Below are 24,853 nucleotides of genomic sequence, written 5' to 3'. Positions count from 1 at the left end.
TCTCCCTGCAGCCTGTCCCTTCACGGTCACCAGACGCCTACACCAGACCAGAGGCCACCATCATGACGAGGGACCAGAATGGAACCTGGGAAATGGAGAGTAATGAGAACTTTGAAGGCTACATGAAGGCCCTAGGTAAGAGGTAAAGGGGATGGGGAGGAAGGGGACATTTGGAGGATAATAGACTGGTCCTCTAGGAGGTGCTAGTGGGAGACTCATCAGAGCTCTGGGCAAATCCCCTCTGTCCCAGTCAGAACCGTGCCAAGTCAGCTGAGATACATGAACTCTATGAGGTTCTTTCCCTACCTGGAAATAATAAATAGGATGGGGTTAGAATGTTCTGAGCACAGTGCCTGGCTGGCAGAAAACACACACTGGATGGAGGATACAGACACGCGTCACATGTTCACACACACACACACACACACACACACACACACACACACACACACGACCAGTGTTGTCTGCCCTAAAGGACACCATGATCACTCTCTGGCCTTACCATCACCACCTCATAGATAACCATTTGAATCAGCCATTATCACCAATGACTCCTGTTGGAGTTTTTCTCGGCCTTGTCATAGAAAAAAAAATTGAAGAAGCAGCTAACCAATTTCTCTACCCTGAGGCATTCAGGCTCACAGAAGGCTGAAGGGAGCTGCTATCATATGGCTCAAACCACTAACTGTTATCTGAGTTCTGCTCCAGGCCAAGGGCTACTCATCTGTCTGTGTCCCAAGCTAGTGACAGGGTAGGTCTGTAGGTCTCTCCTAGTGTTGGCAGAAACATGTGGTCCTGGAAACCTCTGGGCTATACTTGAACGGAGATGGGGGTGAGTCACCACAGGGGCTTCACAAGGGCGGCAGCAGCCAGGCACCGGGCGAGGATCTCGGCTGCCCAGCTGACTTCTTCCCCACCCTGCTCACCTTCTCCACCCTGAATTTCCTCACACACATGCCTGCACATGAGGGAGCCACACAAGGATGAGAGAGAAATGGTTGTACGTGGCCTCGGAGGCCCAGAAATTTGGGTATGGTGGTGAGAAGTATGTGAGATCGGGGGTTGTGGGGTTTACCTCAGCATTTAAAGAAAGACAGGCAAAAATCTCCTCTTATTGGGGCTCCACTCACTAGGGTGAGGACACCTAGCTCGTTTGGAACGGAGTGGAGCATGGTGCAGGAAGAAAGGAAACATTCCTGTCACACTTCTGCTTGGTGACACAGGTGGCCAACAGAAATGGGGTTCTGAGCCCACATATGTAACTGATTAGAGGGGTAGGCGAGCCCAGAGTGCGTGCAGCCTAAGCTCCCCCCCCAGGACTTACTCTGTGATGTGGAATCAGGTTTTTGACCTTTTGTGACCTCAGTTTCCCCATCTGCCAAATAGAGATAAAAACGCTCATATTGTAGATTCTCTAGGTGCTGCTAGGTGCAGCTGTGATTTTGGCCAACTGAAAGTCTTGTCACATGGGCTGTTTGGAAGCACCTTGGTTTCATAAGTATACTAGACAAGCTGGGCACATAGATTATTATCAGAAAGCAGTGTGCATTTTGCCGCATTCGCTTAAACTATACGAATTCCAGGGAGAGCAAGATGGTGCAACGAGTACAAACACTTGGTACACAAGCCTGAGACCTGAGTTTAATCCCCGGAGCCCACAGTAGAAGGAAAAAAACAACTCTCAAAAGTTGTCCTCTGCCCTCCGCATACAAGCTGTGGCACACGCATGTCCCCCAACCATGCACACACTACATATGCACATACACATGATAATGATATTAGTGATAAAAATCCAGTACCTGTTCAGTGTATGGTCCCATGGGTAGACTCCTGGAGTCCAGCTCCTCAGTTTGAAGGTAGAAGGCAAACATGACCACCCCCTTCCCTTTTTCCTCAAGATAGATGCTGGGGGTATACCCTTAGCTCTTTGAAAGGAATCTGCTATCTACATCTGGCTTCCTTTGGACTCTGATACAAGCTTACACCACAATGGGCACGAGGGACTTTCAGTTTGAGTGTGCTGCTTAGATACTTCAGGATTGACTTTTTGAATCCTTAGCATCAGTTACTTCTCATCAATTTGGGCTTCATTAAAAATGTACACTCTAACATCATGTTAGACTGAGCAGACTGATTCAACTCTTTGGAGCTGGTCCCCGCTCTGTAGAAGGGCAGCTGGCACTTTGGGGATTGAAATGACTACCGCAGGGGATCGCTCTAGCTAGACACACAGCGTGGGTGTCCTTGTACTGGTGCCCAGCTGCTGATAGCATTCTGTCTCAGGATCCTACAGACTGGCCCCACCTCGACACCACAATGCCCTGTCCAAAAAAAAAAAAAAACAAACAAACAAACAAAAAAACCTCAGCCAGAGTTATGCTCACACCACTGAGCCAAGACACCTGATTTCCTTCACCTGCCCATGGGCAGGACGGGACTGGCAGTGATTAATGCCAAGGGAATCAGCCGAAAGCACATGAGGAGTGGCTGCCCCGTCACTCTACCTTGTCAAAAGTTGCTCCATAGATTAGTTTGATGTCTGCCTCACCCTGCTGAAAAGGTGCGGTTGTTTTCCCGAGGCTGGGTAATCAATGAAGCTTGCCTTCTGTGCCCTTTTGTGCACTTGGCAATTTGGGATGAGCATGGCAGAGATCTTTGCAAATCCCCAGGTGTGTAAATGCCATCAGGTATGACAGTGTTCTTTGCCTAAGAGCCATCACTTTCTTGGACTTTAACTTGGTCCATCAGTGAGGGAACTGGCTTTCTCTGGGGGACCTGGTTCTCCCTGCGGTAGGGAGGGAGCAGCACTCTGGCTTTGTCAATACCCAGTGGCTCACTGGATACCCTCGCCTCCACACATGACTCAGGTACCGACCTCAGCACAATGATGTGGCATGGCAACCTTTGGGTTTGCCTCAAATTATCAAAGTCATTAAGAGCACAAGTGTCCAGGATGACTGAGTGGTGCCTCCTGGGCACTGCAAGGCTTTCCTAGACCCTTTCTGACCCTGAAGAATGCAGCTTGAAAGCCCCATCACCCATCAATTCTGTCGTGTCTACCATCCGCCTTTGGACCAGAAAAAGAGGAGTGGGGGAAAGGTCTTCATTTCTAAAGGAGGGGCGGGCAAAGCTGTAGAAAAAAGCTTCTGATCACGTGAAGGAGATGAGAGCAGAGTCCATTAGCTCTGCCCAGGGTGGAGACTCACCCAGGTGCCACATGGAGCATCAGTGGTTGCTTATGGAAGCAGGGGCTGTGTCATCTGCGCAGAATCCGAGCAGCTCTGCTCTGGAGGGAGCTATTGTGGTCACTGGTCATGGAATAGTAAATGAGAAGACTGTCCCCCACCCACGCAGAGTTGATCTCCTCCCTGGTGGGAGGAGCGGAAGGGTGCCGAGAGAGAACACCAGAACGCTGTGCTAGGTGATTCTAGGTAATGAAAGCATTTTAAAGACAAAAAAAGAAGCCGGGCAATGGTGGTGCATGCTTTTAATCCCAGCACTCTGGGAGGCAGAGGCAAGCAGATCTCTGTGAGTTTGAGGCCAGTCTGGTCTACAGAGCTAGTTCCAGGACAGCTAGGGCTACACAGAGAAACCCTGTCTCAACAAACATCAGAGGGAAAAAAAATAGACAAAGAAGGAGAACAATGTCTGAAGAGTTACAAAAGGTCACCAGGTCAAGGAAGACAAGCCAAAGAGTTGACAATTCTTAAAGCCAGAAGCTGAAGCTAAACTATGTTCCCAAAGCAAGGGACAGTAAGTGCAAAAGATTTTTGTGTGTCCAGGAAGGTACACCGCAGGAGGCTGGGGTGTGGGAGTGTACAGACAGATGGAAGATACAGACAAACGGAAGATAGGAGAGGAGGCTGAGGGTGGAAAGACTGCCAGAGGTTAGACCAAGAATTCTGTTTCTCCTGGTTTGACCTCATACGCCCCCTACACAGCCAAGACATGGACAGCATGGATATGGACATGTTGAGATGAGGCCTAGAGCTTGGAGTATAGTCAGGTCTGAGGACAGAAGGGATATTTTTCATTTGATGAGATGAAGAACCTGAAGCCCAGAGAAGAAGGAGAAATGCCTAGGGATACAGGTGACTAGGAAATAGCAGGACCCAGACAGGAACCTGATCTATCTCTTCTAACAACTTGCTAACCCTTCCCACCGGGCAGCTCTGGACAGGAGGGTGCCAAGGTAGTGGTAAGGACTTCACTCTGAACATTGCTAAATGGTGGAGACATCCAAAGCAGAGAGATAGCGCCTTCAAAAAACACTAAGAAGGTTACTCAGGGTCCCTAACTGAAAACCAACCAGCAGCTGATGGTCTGAGAATGCAGTTATTGTACAAAACTCTGGATTTCTGCTGGCATTGACAAGCCAACCAAGTTATTCAGTTCATCAGAGTCTTAATTGTGCCACATGGTACCTAGTTGGACTTTGGAAGGAAAAAGTACCAAGGGACAGAAAAATCCAAGAGACAACAATAACTGCTTCCCCCTTCTCCGGTCCCACTTTCACGTGCTGGTAACACTTCTCCCATGAACCCACCCCAGTGGAGATCACTAGAGTAAGGGTGCAGAGTACTGAGTACGAGCCAGTAGCCCAGGGTCACCAGCCTGCCTGCAATAGCCAGGAGGGAGCGAAGGAAGAGAGGCGGGGACCAGTCTAATTCCCTTCTAAATGTGTCCTCTGGAGGAGGAAATGGTATGGAAAGAAAGAGAAAATTGTTCTTCCACTCGGCTTCTCCCTATTGCCTGGAAGAGTCGATGATTTGAGAGTTAAGGAGTCCAGGTTCAAAGCCCATTGAGGCCGCACTTTGAACTGTTCTCAGATTTCCCGTGATGGATTCCTGCGCATCTCTGCTCTTTAATTTACAAAGAGCACCTGCCCTTTTCGCTTGCAACTTTAGCTTTCTTTGCAAGCATATTACAGAGCATTTTAACGTTGAGAAGCACGCTCGTATTTCAGCTTTATGGCTTGCATTGTTCAAGATGCAGTTATGAAAAGTATGCTTAATAAAGTCACTTTGGCTGTTGTTGATTTGTTTTTCCGCAGCGGCAGCCACGAACCATGTATATTATTCAGAAATAGCTTGTCTTTGGACCTTTCCTTCTGAGATAGAATGTCACTTTACCTGGCTGTAAATCAGGCTCGGAGGTACCTGTAAGACCGAAAAGCAGATAAAACAAACTTGATAACCCTAGTGTTAAAATATCATATCAGGAAAGTAGTTTCCTCTGCAAAGTTCAAAGAGGAAGTGTTTGTGTACTGTGTGTGTGTGTGTGTGTATTAGCGTGTGCACACAAATGTGTATTCTATAGCATCAGTTAAACCCTTTGATTAGAAATATCTAACAAGAAATCCACCAGCAGAGTTTTTGGCTCCCTTCCCCAGGTGGAGCAGAGGTGACATGATTAACTGGCTTGTGTGAACGCTAAAGGGTGGCCAAGAGGCCAAGCCATTTTTCAATCTGGAAGCGAAGCAGTGTTTGCTTCCATTTGCATAGAACCCCTAATAACATTCTCCTGGCCCTAGTCAGGAAGATTGACAAGGATGCTATTTCCAGGACACACTGGTTCTCTCAACAACAACCAGACATTTCACTGTGATTCGCTATTCTAGGCAGCCCAGGACAAGTCATAATTTTTGTTAGAAAGCCTTAGCTATAAATGACAAGCGGGCTGCATTTGTAGGGACACTGTGAAGTGGGATGGTGCTGAGCCCACCGCTTCAATTCTCTGGGCCACGATGTCCACTTCCACAGAACGGATATGGATTTGCTAGCTAAAGAACAATCTGTCCTAAATTTCCCCACAATTTCCCATCCTTCCATAGTCGTTTACCTGGAGTGTTCCCCTTTGGTTAGCAGCATCTTCTTCCTACCCCTAGTGATGGCTGCAGGAGCTCTGGTTAGCACAACTTCAACATGCAGGATTTGAGTAAAAGCCACTGATCGAGCAAAGCAGAGGGAAGAAGCTGGTCCAGCCTGAGAGGTATCCCGCTAGGCTGGACAAAGGGCACCATGATAGCTACAGTTATATTGCTCTGTAGTGAGGTGTGTATCCAGTAGCTATAGGGATACACAAATGTGATCTGGAACTTTTGCTCTGGGCTAAAGTGATCTGGTCCCCATGTGACCCAAACAGACAAGGACCATAATGGAAGCCTGTGTGTAGTGAATGAATACACGCAGCTCTTGGGAGCCATGTACAGACTTTCTCCATAGAGCTGACTAAATCCTCACCACCACAACCAAAGGAAATGAGCATTCTTTCCTCATTTGCCAGGATAAACTGAAGCTCTGGAAGAGAGAGTGGCTTCTGTAAGGTCACATAGCTGGGAAATCGGGACCCACCTGCCCCTTGCCCTCACTCTTGGGTGCTTGTGGTTTTAAACTGTGGTGTGCACAAAATGAGTAGAAACAGATTTCCATGGGTTTCCAGGTTCTGCTGCTGCTGCTAATGGTGGTCCAGGGTCCTGGCTTTAATATCACTGCCCTGGACCACGCTCCTCCATTAACAAGTCCTTATTATCTGAGCATCTACTGTGAGCATCACCCTAGGGCTGGTTCTGGTAAGGGATACAGGGGAGGACAGAGTCAGCAAACCCATGATCAAGTCGTGTGTAAGACAACTCTTGCTTCTCACTTAAAGAAATGTGGCGTGTCCCCAGCCTGAGTTTCTGGGCCTGAGCACTTTGCCTTGTTAAAGAAATGAATGAGCCTGGCTGCACACATCATAACCTCCACTACTCCCTCTGCCAACAGATATTGATTTTGCCACCCGCAAGATCGCAGTACGTCTGAATCAGACGAAGATCATCACTCAAGACGGTGATAACTTCAAGACAAAAACCAACAGCACGTTCAGAAACTATGACTTGGACTTTACCGTCGGGGTGGAGTTTGACGAACACACAAAGGGCCTGGACGGCCGGCATGTCAAGGTACTCCTGGGTGGGAGGGGTTTCACTGGGGCTGTTCATGCAAGGCATGACTTTCTGGTTTCACACTGACTAGATGATAGAACCAACCCCAGGAAGGTTCCAGTAAGCAGATCGAGAATGAACTGACATTGGCAATGAGTAATTGGTGAAGGCTGAGTAAAGAGAGTCAGGAGAAGGAAGCGGAAAGGCCTTAGATCATGTGAGAAATTAAGGCAGGGTCCCATCCTCTCTACTACAAGGCTGGGGAAGCAGCAGAAAGAGGGTAAGATGGAGTGTCCTAAGAACGGATAACCATGGAGCTCAGCCAAGCAGTTTATCTAGGCCTAGAGAGGCATCCATGCTCAGCTCCAGCCAGCCTGGCCCAAGAAAGGATGAGGTTTCATGGTACCTGCCTTTCTGTTGTTTGTTTTTGTTAGGGTTCCTGAGAATGCATGTGTTTTTACATGTAGCCTCTCACTTTAACATGACCCAACTTCCTTTTTAGAAAATCATGATGCAAATGAAATACGACAAACTCAGTGGACTCAGTAAAGTTAGTAACCCAGTACTGGTGACTTGTGTGGCTTCTGCCCAGCGAGACTTAACTCCTGGGATATAATCTATGGAACCCTGTGGAGTCAAAGGCCATACTTCCAGTATTTGAACTGCGGTCGTCCTCCGTTAGCCAAGGTCTCACTAGGTCCCACAGTTTCCCACGGTCAACTGCAGAGCAAAAATAGTGAATGGGAGATCCCAGAAACCAACCCCCAAGTTTTAAACTGCACCCCATGAGCAGCATGACACAGTCTCCCTTGCCTGCTCCACACTGCCCAGGATGTTAGCCATTTCTTTGTCCAGCCTATCTACCCTATACATTACCTATGCATCACCCAGCCATCCGTCACTCGGTAGCCATGTTAGTTCCACAGAATATATAGGGTTCAATTCTACCCGAGGTCACACCAAGGTTCTTGGAGCATACACCTCATTGATGAGAGGGGGCTACTCTACTTGAACTGGTCAACCCCGAAAGCACATAGAAAACCACTCTCAACAGAAGGTGACATGTCATCTCCAAGTCTGAGACCTCAACTCTAAGAAAGAACATACCTTTATCCAAACAGCTGTTCATGAAGAAAGCAGAGACTGCTAAGTGGCAAGAAAATGTGGGGTAAGAGAAGTAGGGGCAACAGTAGCTCCCCTACATTGCAGTGTGATGCCCCTGCCCAGTGGCCTGCTCCTCACACTATGTTCCAGTTTTTGGCCATTGCACCTGGCCTGTACCCTCCGAACAGGAAGAAGAGAGATTCTATCTCAGTCCCACTTAAAGGCTTTCCTCCCCGAACCTTAGCATCACAGCCCTGAAGATCGTACAGAAGACCTGGAAGGGCTACTGGTTTATCACATGTCCCAGTGACCATTGGCTAGACCACCTATGCCTATGTAGTTTATACAAGGCTGCCAGTTTGGATGTTTGGATAGTCACAGCACTTTCTGTGCCAACTTGCCTTTGCCAGGCTCCTAACCAGAGAAGGGATACACTGTCTCGAGTAAATGAGCCCTCATCAGCCCGTTGGGATGACACAGTGATGTGGGATCCTCCACCTTTCTCTGCCCAGTCACCGCAGCCCCCTCTTCCTAGGCAAGACCCTGTCTTGTTCTTCCAGGAGCTCTTCTAAAGTCTCAGGGGAAAAGTTCTGGTTCCTCTCCCGGCCTGAGAGTATTAGTCATTGGCTAGCTGAGTCCTTTAGCTTTACTAAGGAGAGACCAAAGAGCAAAGGAGAAAAGCTCTTCAAATGCTGTTCTCCAGCACTTTTATTTCCCTTAGTGTTTGGCTATAGCAAGTGGCAGCAATGAGCAGGCGGGAGTAGCAGTAGGTGGTGCCCTCTGACGTCACTGACCCTATGCCCGTCTCAGAAATGGGAACCTTTAGCCAACAGGTGTCAGAGCTCTTCTGTAGGTTAGATGTCCAGATCCCTTAGCCCTTACCACTGAACACTGTTCGAGCCCTTAGCCCAAGAGTCTGAGATTCTTGGCTCTAAATACTTGACAGCTCCCTGGAAAGCTGGTGACCAGGGTGGCAGTTTCTCATCTGTGACTCTGTCCAGCCTTTTATCTTTCTTCAATGTCAGCTATCTGAGTAGCCCACTTTGAGAGCCAGAGAAAGGAGTGCCAGGACCAACCGCAGTCTTGCCTCTTTAGCCCGGTCACAGCCGTTGCTCAGCAAGGCCACCAGGGAAGGTGGAAGACATTGCAGAGTCAGAGTCCTCCAAGGCCTGGGGTAGTACAAAGTCTGCTACAAGCTGTTTCCAACAACCTTGGCTGAGGCCAAGCCTGCAGAAGCCAGAGCAATTAGCTGTGACCATCAAGGAGCCTTTTCAAGGCATTTACGGAGGGTTCAAGATGGCTGATGCCAACATCGTAAGGGCAGCCCAGCTGGCTGATGGGCAGACAGAGCTTTTTTCCAAAAGAGTGAGGACAGCAATGAGGGAAGAACCCAACAACTGCCAATTAGGGAATCAAATTAGCCTGTGCCCCAACATCTTAGTCACGAGAAAATACCAGAAGGGACGCTTACCATAAGAACCTATCACTAAATAGCAGCGATTTAAATCTACTTTAACAGTGCTTAAACCTTCCCAGCATCCCAAGGAGTCATGGGTCCCTTTTCCTGCCCCAGGAGGAATAGCTGTCATTCTGTGTGGGGGCTCACAGAAAGCAGGGCACATCCCCCAGCCAAGGTGACCTAGCATTCATAATCTCATCTATCAAGGAAAATTGGATGCAGTGATTCTTGCTGAAAAATGACAGCGGTAAAAAAGTAGTTTGGAGCTCTTCCCTCAGAGCTGATCTGACAAAGGAAAGCCCCAGGAGGTCCAAGTTAGGCCCCTTTCGTCTGGGTCTCCGGGATGGTAGATCCACAAGGCTTTTCTGAACTGTGACCAAAAAGCCAGTTCATCAGACACCAGAACTAAGGGGGAAATTTGTCCCTGGAGTTTTGCATCTCTCCATTGTTCCAGCGTAATCTGTTCCCCATGATTCACTCCCCTGCTCCTTGAGAGTGAGCGTGCGCTCTTGAGAGGCAAGCTGCTCCTCTTTAACTTGTTCTTCATCACCCGAGATGACAGAGAATTCCCTCTTTCTGAAATAAGTCACATCCTTCCTGCCTTCCCTGATTCGGAAAGAGTTCCACTTGTCAGCACCAGCTTGCCCAGCCTCTGGCCTCCCCACTTCCCATTCTCCTTGTTCTCATCAAGATCATCACTTAGCCCTGAAGGGAAAGTAGCCGCTAACTCAACTAGCAGCTTCTCCTCGGCTTCTCTCTGCTTTGTCTGCAGCAGAAAGCCAGGGATAGTTCTCTCTCTCTCTCTCTCTCTCTCTCTCTCTCTCTCTCTCTCTCACACACACACACACACACACACACACACAAGGCTGGTGGGATGAGATAAATTCAGCTAGAGACTGGACAAAAGTCTATTCACATGAGAATTACAATTCAGAACAGGTACCCTCAGGACCATCTACTGTCTTTAACTGGAATAGGTCCAAGAAGATGCCAGGCAGGCAGTGCATGAGTACCCCCCTCCTTCCCTTCCTCCATTTCTCCTTCCCTCTCCCCCTCTCTCCTCCCCCTTTCCCTCTCCCTCTCCTCCATCTCTGAGTACACTCACGAGCTCTGTGCACACACGTGTTGCACAGTTTTGCATATGCATGTGTTTTGTGTGCAGTAAGCCTCATTTGGCACACTCTCATTCCCTAGCGCTCCACTTCTCAACTCTTTGATCATACTCAGAACCCTCAAGAAAACTCAACGTTCATTAGAGAAAGGTGTGGTTATAGCAGGAGCCCTGAAGGACCCAGTTCCATGTCATCCCAGAGCAGAAGCGTAAAAACACATCAAAGATAAAGCTGATTCCGAGGGCCTCGGAGACCCCCCTTCTCTTCTGAGCACCATATCTGTTCTCCACTTCTTACCCTGACTTGTTTCTAAGAAGGTTAAAAGCCCCTTCTCAAATAAACAAAAGCACGGATGGAGGTGTGGCTAGCTGATAATAACACTTGCTTAGCATACACAATGTCCTAAGTTAAATCTTCAAAGCTTAAAAGATACACATATATTTGCATGCAAAATATAGAGAAAATTGAAGGGCTTGGGAGATACCCAGCCAGCGAAGTTTTTGCTGCACAAGCATAAGTTCTGGGGTTGATTTTGCAACCCCAGAACCCATGTTAAAAAATCCAGGCACAGCAGCAAACATCTGTAACCCCCAGTGCTGGGCAGGTGGAGACCAAAAGATCTCTGAGGCTGTCAGCCAGACAGTCCAGCCAAATCAGTGGGCCCCATATTTAGTATGGGACCCTGTCTCAAAAATTAAGGTGAGGAGCAATTATGAAAGACAACAACATTTATCTCTAGTCTACACAAACACACACATACACACACGCACATGCACTGGCATACACATACAGACAAACTAATTTTGCATGTACACACACCAATAAGCAAGAAGTAATTAATATCCACATAATGGAATTTAAGGTATTATCCAGTCATCAGAAAAAATGAAGTATAGTGTGAAAGAACCTGGTATAGTGTCAATGAACCTGGAAAACATGCTAATCAACAGAAGCGTCACATAAAAGATCATGTATGAAGACCCATGACAGGTGAATGCACAAAGATAAGGCTAGAGGGCAGAAGAAGCAGGATTGAGTGCTAGTAGAAGCAAGGAGATAAAACGAAAATGTTCTGGATGCATTGGTGAAGATGGCCACACAATGTTGTGAATAGACGAGGAAAAAAGTTGCCACCACTCAAAGCTCTATTAAAATTGTAGATTTTAACAGAATGAATTTTATGGTTTGCAAATTATAAATCCATTTTTGAAAAAGTTTGGAATTGGAGTGGCCAGTGAGGAGTGGGGAAAGCAGGAAGGGACATGGCAAATAGCACCGTGTGATTTGAAGGGCATCCCAATGGGACTTTCTGAGGCACTGCAGGTGGTTGGAGACAAAGCCTCTAAGGAAAATTTCAAGGAGGGACATCTCCATGGGTCAGTAGATCCCATGCCTGGAGTTTATAGCTGTTACTTTCAGATTCAAGAACAAAGAACAACTTTTCCCTCTCCACAAAGAGTTATCTCATTGGTTCAAGAGAGCTGGCTCAGCAGTTAAGAGCCTTAACTCCTCTTACAGAGGACTCAGGTTCAGTTCCCAGAACCTATATCAGGTAAGTTACAGCCATCTGTAGCTCCACTTCCATGGAATCTGATACCCTCGGCTTCCACAGGTACCTGCATGTATTTAGCACACATAAATTCATGTAGGCACATACACATGATAATAACTTTTTAAAAAAGAGTTGCATGTTATTGTTTGCCCCTTGTGTTTTTAATCGAGATCTCCCCCCTCTTTCTCATTCATACATTTATATTGAACAATCTGACCTCCAAATGATTGTACTTCTGAAGAATGAAGATGTTGCTTTGCTTCCAAAATCCATGACTTCACTAGCCTTGTGTAGTTGGCTTGTTTTTCAGGACCACGGGTGATTTTCCTCTTGTTGAGTGGGCCCCAAGGTGTGTGTCACTACTGTACTCTGAGGGCTATCATCCCATGATGGTTGTTGTTGTAGTTTATCGATGGCAAGATGTCATAACTGGGTAAGACTACTGTTTGCTTCTCTCCTTTGAAAGCCTGCATTGTACCTTCTGGTACCATGGAGGTTAGTCCAGGTAGCTAAGGAATGCTCAAAACAAGAGAAATAGTCTACCCCAAGGAAGGGCACTCTAACTTGTTATTCAATGCTCAGCCCTGAAAACATACAAGTAACATTATATGGACTGAGCTGTATTTGTGTATTCAAGAACATATACACACATATATGTAACAACAATTTAAAGAAAAAGAGACCATGAGTTCTAAGTGGGGTGGGGCTGGGGTTACAGGGGAAGGTTTGGAAGAAGGAAGAAAAAGGGAAATGATATAGTCATAATCTTAAAACAGTATTTTTAAAGAAATAGGATAGTCTTTTATAGGTCCATGATTCAGCTATTGACTCACCCAGATTAAACAGTGGGCGGGCACCTGTGTCTAATTTGACATAAAGAGCCTTTGTGAGCGATGCTGACTTTGGAAGTGTAAGAAGCGTCACACTGGGACTCTACCCCTGCCTCTGTTCTGTGCAAACCCGCCCTTCTTGTCCATCTTCCCACCCAAGAAGTTAGGGCTTCCTCAGCTGCATGATCTTTCAAAATAACTGAGCCCGTTTTTAAAACCTCTTCAGACACAGGGATGAGGACTAAAAGCTGGGTGTGGTCGTAAAAGCTGTAACCCCAGCACTCTGAAAAGCTGAGACAAGGAAGTGACAAGTTTGAGGTCAGCCTGGCCTATGTAGTAGGACTTAAAAGGGGGAGGGGGAGGATAATTTAATTAATAAGAAATTTAAACTTGGAGTTGGTTCATCTAACTCTTCTCTTCTTTCTGCTTCTCGCTGTCTCATGGAGGAGCCAGCCCACAATCTTGGAAGCATTACCATGATTCATTGGTAGCCAATTTACTTTTGGGTCAGAATAACTTTGAATCTTGCTGCCCAGTGTGAGTTATTAAAATGAAATATTAGGACAGGCCTCTTTGCACTCACATTTTTCTCCTTTCTTCATTCTGCAAATTTTGATGAGCTCCTACTGCCTGCCAAGTCTGTGTCAGAGAGGTAGGTGACAAGATGAATTAGACCCCCCCCCCATTTCCTGCCCTCGGGGATCTCAGGCCTTATGCAGAAGACGGACAATTAAATGGACAGTGTCCACTGCACGACCCCCTGGCAGGGCATGTGTGCTTTCGGCTGGGACCGCCTCTAAGGCAGGAGGCGAGTGGGCTTCCCTTGGGACTGTGCTTCAGGGAAACTGTCCACCACACAAGGCCTGACACTGTGCTGAGTGTCCTTGCAGCCACCAGCGGCCACATAGTCTCTCCTTCCCTGAGCTTCCTTGCCTGTGAAGGGAGACAGACGTCAGTGCGGTCAGCAGCACAGGGGCTTCCGGTGCAAGGCACTATGGGAGGAAGGAGAAGAGAAGACACTTTCCTTACCTAAGGAGAAGACAAGAGTCCTTCCCTATCCACTAGGGAAGCAATGGAGTCCAAGGCAGTGGGGAGAAACGGTAGATGCATTTCCCAGACATTTCTTCCTCCCAGAGGAGCCAGGAGACCTATGGCTTGAACGTCTATAAGTCCTTCAGCGATGTGGGGCTTCAGATGGTCTTAAAGGAAGAGGAGACAACTTTCTTTTAGAAAGTACAGCATATTTTGTTCTAAAATTAGATTTGGGGTCTGTGACAATATGGATGGATATAATTTTTTAAAAACAGTAAACAGTGGAACTTCCGTTCCATCTTGGCTCCCTAGCTCAGTCTCTCTACAGGGATAATCATCACCCAGGGACTAAACACGGGAATACTGCACACTCCTCAGCCGGCTCCCTTGTCGTAGGCACACTGCTCATCATCTTGCATTTTTAAACATTTAAACAACCGGCTCTGGCTGTACTCTGTCTATGACTGTGAAGCAGGGAGGAATCACATCGTATTTAAACAGCCACCCACTGACAGCATTTATGAAGCTTCCAGTCCTTTGTGGTAACGCGCCATCCCGTGATGCATGGAGGAGTAGAATGGAGGGGAATAACACTGTACATAAAGTATATCTTATGGTCAAGGTCAAAATTATTCTAGAAGTAGGTAGATTTAACAACGTGTAGCAAACAGGCCTGTATAATGCACAAGAAGAGAAAAAAAAAACACCCTACAAGTCAATTTATCATCAGTTGCGTTTACAAGACGTAGAAGAAAGCAAGCCTCGGGTCCTTAGCCTAATTTTTTTTCAGAGAGGCCCCAGGTCGTTTATGCATACAGGGAAAAAACCAGCTCTGTCAGGCTCATCTCCCCCCAGGAAGTAAGGCACAGACACAGTGGGGTGACATAAACATCTCAGCAGGTGCAGTGCGTGAGCCTGACTGGGCACGAAGGCAGGCAATAAGAGGGAAACAGGGGTGTCTAGGGAACATATACCTTGCGAGTGTGTGTGCAGGGGCTTGCAACCTCCAGGGTACAGGCAGGCCAGCAAGGCTTGGCTGGACATGGAGGATGCCCTTCGTGAGTTCTGCTGTTGTATCTATACTGCTATACCATTAGCATCGCAACCCAGAGAAAACCCAAAGGAAAGCAGGGCACCCTCCTGGTTCTGGGTGACAGAAACTGGAACCACGTGAGCAGCAGCTCTCTAGTTAGGGAACCTCCCTGAGGGATTATTTCTACCTGCAGCGGCCAAGGCTCAAAATGTGACTCCTGCAGGAAAATTCCCAGGGTAGACATTTTAGGTCAAAGAATATATACAGTTTCATCAGAGATGATAATCCCAGAATTTGGGAGGTAGGGGCAGGAAGGTCAAGAGTTCAAGGTCATTCTTAGCTACACAGTGAGATCTATGTAGAACATAGAACACGTCTATGTGAAACCTTGTCCAAAAAAAAATTAAAAGCATATGAAATTTTTAAATAAAAAGTTAAATATTATTCAAAATAAGTAAGCAAGTAAATAAAAGCAAACCATATGCAAAAATATGTGCAGTTCCATATTTTGAAAGCTAATATGAAATAGTCCTCGCAAACCATTTCTCATCCCACCTGGTGAGTCCTGAGAAAGGGTGGACAGCCCTCCCTTCAGTGCTACTAAATCTTTGAACTATGACCACGTGATTAATTGGATCTGAGAAGCAGTCTTATCGGCATTTCTCCTGCTATTTGCGAAGGAGGCTATCTCTCCTTAGGTTTAAAAGCCATCTACTTCAAGAGTTTCCTCTGTAAGCCCTTGGTTCATATGTTTGCTTGGCGTGGACTGTTAGGTTAATGATCTTTTTATTGATTTACAGAGGCCCTTTATGTATAAGGACATCAAGTCTTTACTGATACGCTACAGCTCTTTTTCCCTGCTGGTTATTTGTCTGTTGACTTTGAGGTATTTCCCCTTCCAGAAATTCCACATTGTTGATAGTTGAATTTATCATCTTTCCTTCACTAGCTCGAAATGCTATTTTTGCCAGATAATAAAATGGGTTGAGCAGAATCCCTTAGAAGAGAATGCAGGCAGTCCGGAGAGACCAGCTTGGCTAGAATGGAGTGGAGACCGGAAGGTCCCTGGGGTCACTGAGGCAGGACTCTGTCCCATGGGCTTGTAGGAGGCTGACGGAGCTTGCAGGAATTGCAGCTGCAGATGGAAACTTGCTCAGTCTCCCAAGGCCATCCGTGTGATTTGCCTGACAATTTGTCGTTGCAGACGCTGATCACCTGGGAAGGCGACACTCTGGTGTGTGTGCAGAAAGGGGAGAAGGAGAATCGCGGCTGGAAGCAGTGGGTGGAGGGGGACAAGCTGTACCTGGTAAGCCCCTGGGGTCTGGACAGCACCTTCCTCCCGCGGCACTCACCTGGCCAGAAGCTTTGACAAGAAAAATGGCCCTGAGCCCCGGCCAAATGCGTTTGGTCATATAGTCAGAAAGCCCTTCCCATCTGGCTCAGGGGACTCCAGGAAGAAATCTATATGGCTGTTTCTGTGAACGGCTGCAATTAAAAAGAAAGTTTAAAATGCTGAGCTAGGAAACCAAGATCCAAGGAGAAATGCAGACAGCCTGCTAAGGAAGCTAGGGAGAAAGGTGAGCCATAAGTCGCCTGGACAAGACCAGACGTCCTGTCAGTACCTGGGTGGGGGAGGGGGACTGAGAGCATGAGGGGTGTGGAGGGCGTGGTGGGAACACTGGACTCTCACCCTAAGCCTTGGAGCCTAAGGCATGGTGGACCTGATCCCAGCTCCTGTGAGGTTGATTTGTTACTAGAACAGAACAGTAGGGGCAATGGCTGACATCCTTCAATAAGCTGTCACTGTCCAGACAGCTTTATTTTTCACTCTGCAATCTTCACAACAATTTATGGGCCCCACATCAGAAGAGTGAGAAAAGTTTCATCCTTTCAAACACTCAGCTACTCATCTGCTCAATGAGTGGCTCCTTCAGCAAACACATCCTCAATGATTCATTCATTCATTCATTCATTCATTCACCTATGGAGTCAAGCAGGTACCCAGCTCTGAGGTCAATATGATGTCACCAAGATGCTCTTCGGATCTGAGCAAGCTTCACCTGAGACATGTCAACTAGTGATATATGGGAGGTGGTCTCGGCGCTTCCCACGGGCAGCTCTCCCTATTTCCCGTGGCTTGGATGATAGATTTTTTAAAATTGTATGGCCATCCCCAGTAGTGCCTGTGGTTAAGACAACAAATCCGTGGTCAGTGGCAGCGAGCATGGCGGCCTTCCTCATGCTCACTCACCCTCCTCCCTCAGGGTTCAGTGAGATGCAGAGAAGGCCCGAGGTTCTATCTACCTCCATGAAAAGTGGGACCCTGTCCACCGTGCAGGCAAAACAGGGGGAGCCCTTCTGAAGCTCTTCCCCTATTTTGGGGCCATCGCTAACCACCTACCTAGTGCTTCTCCATGCTACCCTTCCCTTCCTCTCGGCTTCGCCACCTTTTAATACATTAGACAATGTTGCTTTAACCATGGGAGCAGGAGAAATCCTGCCCAAGAGGGTCATTTCTTTGTATTTTTCATTTTTATAGTTGTTCAAGCTCAATTTGAGTGTCAAAATCAAATTACTGCTACCTGAAGGGCATGGCAGCCTACTGGATCTGGGAGGGACACTTTGCCCAGAACAGCTAAATGCCCTCTTTATCCCAGCCTCGCTCACCTGCCCCAGACCCTAGGAGGGCCAAGTGGGCAGAGGGCAAATCTGGGCTTGTTGGTCACTCACCCACTTTCTGACTTGCAGGAGCTGACCTGTGGTGACCAGGTGTGCAAACAAGTGTTCAAAAAGAAGTGAGGGGAAGCCGGGCACGCATGCGGAGTTCTCTGCCAGTTTTGGAAACCAGCCTGGGGAACCCCCTGCTCCTGACAGAACCCACTTCAGTCACCGGCCTGGCTTTAAACTCGAGTGTGTGAAGGAACCCCACTCCCGCCCCCCACCTTGGAACCTATTATTAAAAAAAAAAAAGTCTCTCAGCCTTGGAAACCTTTTGCATCCTTGATTCCTAGTTGTCCATTTTACCCACGGGCAGAGGGGGCACTGCCTGCCAGGCTTGTGATGCTCTTGGCTTCATTGTTTGATTCCTTTTCTCTGTTTGGTTTGCTGGATGGGTTAGCAACATCTCAAGCAACAATGCTGAGTCATGAACGTCTCCTCTAGGAGACACTCCTTTGTTGAGATGTACACCCCTTCTCTTAACAGTCTATACAAAGACTCTGCCTTCCGATGAGTCAACCATATAGAGTTGCCCCAGAGCCTCTGCAGGTCTGCAGTGTCAGCTGCTCTCAGCCCTCAGCGCTTCAGCCCTGCACGGAGAAGTGGGCTGTGAAGCGCCCACCCATCCACATCTTCTCCCCCTCCACCCACGCAGCATGCTCAGGTTTAGACACTAGAAAATTCCACTGCAAGTTCCCACTCCACCACTTGGCTAAATGACCAGGGAGCATTCCTTTTCCTTTCTGCCCTTGCTTTCGCTCTTCTGTAAGAGAAGATGTTAGGTCACTGGGGCAAATAAGCAAGTCAATGCACCCTGGTGCTTGGCATGGGGCCTGGCCCTGGTGAGGACTCAGTCCCTGCCAACAGTGCAGGGCTGAAACACTGAGGGTAAGCACTGCAGACCTGCCAAGGCTCTGGGGCAGCCCCCTATGGTCTGTTTGTGCTAAGTCACTCCCCTAGGAGTCACAGATGAGCAAAGACACCACAGCAATAGGTCAGTACCTCTGAAGCATCATGGTGCCATCAGAATGTTAAACTTGATACTCCGAGCACAACCGTGCTTTCCTGCTGGCCACACAGAAGGGTGCACCTAGAAAGACAGAGAGCTTAGTGGTGATAGATCTATGGGGCCCATTTTTGGGGTTCATCGAGTCCTGCAGCTCAATACCGTCATCATGGATTCCTGCTGTGCATCCTTCCCAGGTTTGGGGAATGGACCTTTGTCTAGATTGTACCATTTCAGCCCCTTGCAGCAGCTTGGCAGGCACACGGACAACTCTGGGTTTGTTCATTTAGAACATGGTATGCTGAGGGATTCACCACACCCTCCATTGTAGAGCAATTTCTTCTGAATGGAAACATTCCATCCATGAGGAAGTTTGGTAAGATTGGGAAGTTCTAAAGCAGTTGGGGAGGGGTGCCATCAAAACCCAGGAAGTAAGCAACTCCCAAGTCTCAGGAGATTCCCTGAAACCTACTAGATGTATAAATCCCCCCTCTCCTCCAATTTTTCTGCTGATAAGAGATTCGCTGACCTGCCAAACTGCCTGAAAATAGGGCAGAACACCAAGTTCCAGCATCTGATAGCCATTATCATGATAGGCTGGGAAGTTGATTATGAGTTGCCTTTGAGTCATCCAGTCTTCTGTAAGTAAGTTCTCACCCATAATACTGTACATAACTCAGATAAACTCACCAATTCACCAAGTTGTACTCAGGTGGTATTGTTTCTATATCTGGTGAATAGACATTTGTTTATATCATCCAAGAAATAGTTTACACAGTATCTTCAAGCCAAAAGCCATCTTCATTGTTGGATGACCAGTTAATTAGTGTTAATCCACATAGAAGGCTGTTGTCTTCATTACTGTTCTATTGCTGTGAAGAGACACCATGACAAAGGCAACTCTTATAAAAGAAAGCATTTAACTGGGGACTTGCTTACAGTTTTAGAGGGTTAGTCCATGATTGTCATGGCAGGAAGCAGACAGGCATGGTGCTGGAGAAGTAGCTGAGAGCTTTACATCCTGATTCACAGACAGCAGGAAGAGAAAGAGAAAGAAAAGAGAGAAAGAGGAGAGGAGAGAAGTGGAGAGGATAGAGAGACAGAGAGAGAGAGAGACAGAGAGACAGAGAGAGACAGAGAGACAGAGAGACAGAGAGACAGAGATTGGAGACTGGGCCCAGTGTGGGTTTTTAAAATCTCAAAGCTCACACCCAGTGTCACACCTCCTCCAATAAGGCCACACCTTTTAAACCTTCCCCAAAAAGTTCTACTCCTCGGTAACTAAGCATTCAAATAATGGAGCCCATAGGGCCATTTTCACTCAAACCACCACAGCTACTGTGACAGGGACAGACCCTAAGCTTCTTCAAAGACTCTGATCCCACTTCTTCACAATTGTTTGAAATTAGACATTTTTTGGGTTTTTTGTTTGTTTTTTTTTTTTCAAGACAGGGTTTCTCTGTAGCTTTGGAATTGGTCCTGGAACTAGTTCTTGTAGACTAAGCTGGCTTTGAACTTGTAGAAATCTGCCTGCCTCTGCCTCCCAAGTGCTGGGATTAAAGGTGTGCGCCACCACTACCCGGCTTAAATTAGACTTATCTTTCATAAAATAAAGTTTTCCAGACCAACTCTGGAGTATCACAGGAATACCACGTGGAAGTGATTCCTTTGCATTCTATCTGGCTGCAGGGGATGGGAGTTGTAGTACTAGGGGCGCGGTGCTGCGTTCTCAGCACCCCCAGCCGCCTGCCCGGCTAGCTTATGCCCAAAATAATTACACAGACACTGTACTCATTTAATCACTGCTTGGCCCTTTAGCCCTAGCCCTTACTGGCTAATTCTGTTATCCTGATCAACCCATCTCTAATAATCGGTGAGCACCGGTCTTACCGGGAAAGGTTCAGCATGTCTAACCTGGCGGCTTGCTTCATGGCGTGTGTCTGCCCAGGAGCGCAGCATGGTGTCTCTCTCTGGCGTCTGCTGCTGAGAGCAGAGCTTTCGAGTCTCTGACCTCACTTCCTCTTCCTCCCAGCGTCCTGTTCTGTTTACTCCTCCCACGTATCCTCTAACCAATAAAATGGGCCAGGGCAGTGCCTTTATTAGCCAATGACCTTCCTCCATCATTTCCCCTTTTTCGGTTGAAACAAAAAAAAAAAAAGGCTTTAACTTTAACATAGCAAAATTACATATAACAAAACAGTTATCAAGTAAAAGTTACAATAATCTTTATCATAACTAAGGAAAACTATAACTATAACTAACTATTCTTAACTCCATCAAAGACTCCAGAAAGATATAATATTACCTAAGTAAATAAGAACTAAGAAACTTCAAACTCTAGAAATGACAAAGACATCTCGCTGCCTGGACAGTCACCCAAAGTTCTTTTGTACCGTTGGGGCATCCATCTTCAGCCTTCAGGCCCTTGGTATCCAGCAGACATTTCCATAAAGCAGGAAAATTCAAAGTCAGTTCAGTCACTATCTGTTGTGTCCTACAGAATGTCTCGCAGACTCTTTCATGAATCAGGAACCCCGAAAGATCATCTCACCTTAGGCAAGTTCAGTAGTCCTCTCTCTGCGGGTTCTCTGTGTCCAGTTTATGCAATAGTCCAGGCAAGAGCAGTTTCTTGCCCAAATGGCTATCAAACTCCATAAGGATCCTCTTCGATGCCCATCTTCCTCTTGAAGTACATTGGTGCTGCCAGGAGCAGACGTGTCTCATTGTCATGAAAAGTCCTCAGTTATTAAAACATTAAATGTCCTATTCTGTAATCTTTGAAAGACATGAAGAATGTCTATCTAAAATATATCTCTATATATCTAGAAAATCTAACTAACATGACTACAAGCTTTACTATTATCGATGATTATCCATTAACAACCTATATTTCTTAATTATACAGTACATATTTAAATGAACTACACAATCACAATACCTTAATCAAAATCAGAAACACTTATATATATAACAAAATTGACCTTAAATCTCTTATCAATAAAGCAAAATCTATACTAATGTAAATTATTCATATCTATATCATATCCCCCTTTAAATGTAAAAGGACGTTTATAAACCATATTTGGGAACATGGGCGCAGTTTTTTCTCTCCAAACTGCTTCCTGCTGAATGGGGGCGTCGTTAATTAGGTCTTTCATGGTATAACCTGTGTGCTAGTTTCATCTCAGTTGGCAGTTGAGCGAAGCAATTTTCTGAAGATGTTCACTGCAACCCTTCAGGAGGGCGTGGTCCATCATACCAAATCAGAATAGAAGAAATGAACAGCGTCTCATCCTCTGTGAAAACAAAATAAGAAACTCCTTTCCAAAGTATCATATCCTTAGATACAAATTCAAAATATCTATGTTGGATTAGTTCAGCAGTATTTATAAATAAATATCTTTTAGCAGCTTTTGCTCTTTCCTCAGCATTCAAATAATTCAAAGAGAGCATAATAGCATACAGTATCAAAAGTCTCTGTGTATTTTCCATCTTTGTGCAGCTTTGTTTTAACCTCTATTTAGTTTATTTTTACTTTTAACTCTTTGCTTTTTGAGACAGGTTTTCTGTATCTTTGACCTGAAGTAACTCTGTAAACCAGGCTTTGAACTCTCAGAGATCCGCCCGTCTCTGCCTCCCAGGCATTCAGGATTAAAGGTGTACACTACTACACCTTGAACTCACAGAGATCTGTTTGTCTCTGCCTTCTAGGCACTGGAATTAAAGGCGTGTGCTACCACACACAACAACTCTCTTCCTTTTTTTGTTTTTTACTTTAAGAACTTCAACTTTTAGTCTGCGTATATTTTTAACACACTGTAAACCATTTAAAAATTTTCTTTGTCTTTGAATCTCTCTTTACTGTATCTCTCTCTGTTTTTCTGACCACATGAGTCTTTAATTTACCAAGCAATATCAGTAGGACTAAAGGCGTGGCTTTGCCAGCTAGATCCAGTCCATTCCTTAGCTTTCCAGCCTCATGGCGGAGGTACTGGCTGTAGCCAGCAAGCGAGCTTCAACAGCCTGTGCTTGAAAACCGCCTGCGTAAAAGAGTCAGAGTTTGTCCTGGCAGGACAGACCAGAAAGCCGGCATTTTTAAACGGCGCAGCTTTTTTCCTGCTACGGCTGAAAACCGAAAAACATGCGTTCAGCTTTTCGTCAACACCGTTTAAGTGTTTCGTGGCAGGACCTCTTAATGAGCTGCAGGCTTTGCAGCTAAAGCTGAGTCAGGAAGCCTCTCTTAGATGAAGGCGCATGCTTGCCTCTAGCAAGCAGAGTAGAACCGAGAAATTGCTGCTACCAAGAAAACAGGCACAATGCTTTCATTTTGTTCTAGAATTACTTCCCAAGCTGTCTCAGGCTTTATGTGAAAGCAGTTGTCCACGTGGTCGCCATATGAAGTAAGAGGGGCGGGGTGCTGCGTTCTCAGCACCCCCAGCCGCCTGCCCGGCTAGCTTATGCCCAAAATAATTACACAGACACTGTACTCATTTAATCACTGCTTGGCCCTTTAGCCCTAGCCCTTACTGGCTAATTCTGTTATCCTGATCAACCCATCTCTAATAATCGGTGAGCACCGGTCTTACCGGGAAAGGTTCAGCATGTCTAACCTGGCGGCTTGCTTCATGGCGTGTGTCTGCCCAGGAGCGCAGCATGGTGTCTCTCTCTGGCGTCTGCTGCTGAGAGCAGAGCTTTCGAGTCTCTGACCTCACTTCCTCTTCCTCCCAGCGTCCTGTTCTGTTTACTCCTCCCACGTATCCTCTAACCAATAAAATGGGCCAGGGCAGTGCCTTTATTAGCCAATGACCTTCCTCCATCAGGGAGTGTGACATCCTGCCTCTGCACAGAACCTAATAGAACGCATGGACAACAAAACCAGCCTTGCAGAGCTGACTGCACCGGACTCTCCATCAGCCTAGCTCTTTCCTTCAGAATTTGTGCTTGACTGGAAGGGTGGAAGTCAGAGATGTTTAATTTTGGCTCCCTGGTTACACTTACTATGTAGATGGACACACTTAGAAGCTGGGGCTTGAGAAAACCAAATAGAAATTAACTAGTCCAAAATTTTTAAAAACTTCAAATATTTGGTCATGGGTTTTTCTGAAGCCAGCCCTCACATTAGTTGTTCCTTGTGCTTTCGGAATGATGCAGTTATGAAAAATTGGTGAATGAGTACACAGGAAGCAAGCCTGAAAAAGTAAACAAATCTCACCCTTTGGGGTATTTTACAACAATGAAAAAGTCAAAAAACATCTTCCTGAGATCCTGCCACGGTCAGGAGCTGTAACAGAGCCTGGAGAGCCGTGGGATGCTCAGGTCTTTGAAGAGAGGAAGGAGCCACTGTAAACATCCCACCTGGAAGGGATTTAGTACAGGGGGAGCATTTAACACGGAAAGAGTTTAATACAGAAAGTGGAAATGCCTCAATGCCCAACAAGAGATGGTGACACAGGTCAGAGCAGCATTAGGACAATGCCAACACCACTAAGAATCCAAGCACACAAGGAAGAAAGTGGTATTATCACAACCAGGTCATCAGGCTTGTCATGCAGATCCCGCCATGAAGAGAGCTAACAGGCAAGGCACACTGTTGGTCGCTTTCTGTTTCCTGTGCTGCAGCAGATACCACAGAGACACAACCTAGAACAAGAAGGCCAGGAAGGAGAGAGGGAAAGCGAGAGAGAGAGAGACAGAGAACCTATGCTGGCAGACTTCCTGCTTCTTCCTCTTTTGTCCCCCAGCCTATTCGATGGTGTTGCCCAGATTCAGAGCAGGTTCCTCTTAGTTCTTTGTTTCTGGAAATTCCCCGCAGACACATCCAGAAGCGTTTCTTCTTACTATTGTAAGCATCTTTCCATCTAGTCTACAATTAAGATGAATTGTCACCCAGTCACTGCCAAAAGGAAGACCCAGAGAAACAAGTCAGCCTCTCATCTCTTCCCACTTTCATTAGCCCCTTTGATAGACCTTGTCGATCCTGTCATTAGCCCCTTTGACAGACCCCCTGCACACCTCAGAAGCCGAGAGTTGCCAGGAATCCTGGAACCCTTCCAGACAGAGCAGACTAGGAAAGGACAGGTGT

General features: G+C 46.6%; 1 protein-coding gene across 1 annotated transcript; it reads left to right on the top strand.

Annotated features, from left to right (window-relative positions):
- Positions 1-30: 30 nt before the first annotated feature.
- On the top strand, positions 31-18,018 carry Rbp2 (retinol binding protein 2). Its single transcript, XM_041677552.1, has 4 exons — positions 31-135; positions 6,765-6,943; positions 16,252-16,353; positions 17,796-18,018. The coding sequence occupies exons 1-4, from the start codon at positions 63-65 to the stop codon at positions 17,844-17,846; spliced, it is 405 nt and encodes a 134-aa protein (XP_041533486.1). The 5' UTR covers positions 31-62; the 3' UTR covers positions 17,847-18,018.
- Positions 18,019-24,853: the final 6,835 nt, after the last annotated feature.

Source organism: Microtus oregoni, unplaced genomic scaffold (assembly GCF_018167655.1).
Source record: "Microtus oregoni isolate MIOR12 unplaced genomic scaffold, Mior012 000028F_ref0000031, whole genome shotgun sequence".
In the NCBI taxonomy this organism is placed as follows: domain Eukaryota; kingdom Metazoa; phylum Chordata; class Mammalia; order Rodentia; family Cricetidae; genus Microtus; species Microtus oregoni.
Note: the sequence above shows the minus strand (reverse complement) of the source record. Positions and strands in the feature narration are given on the sequence as shown.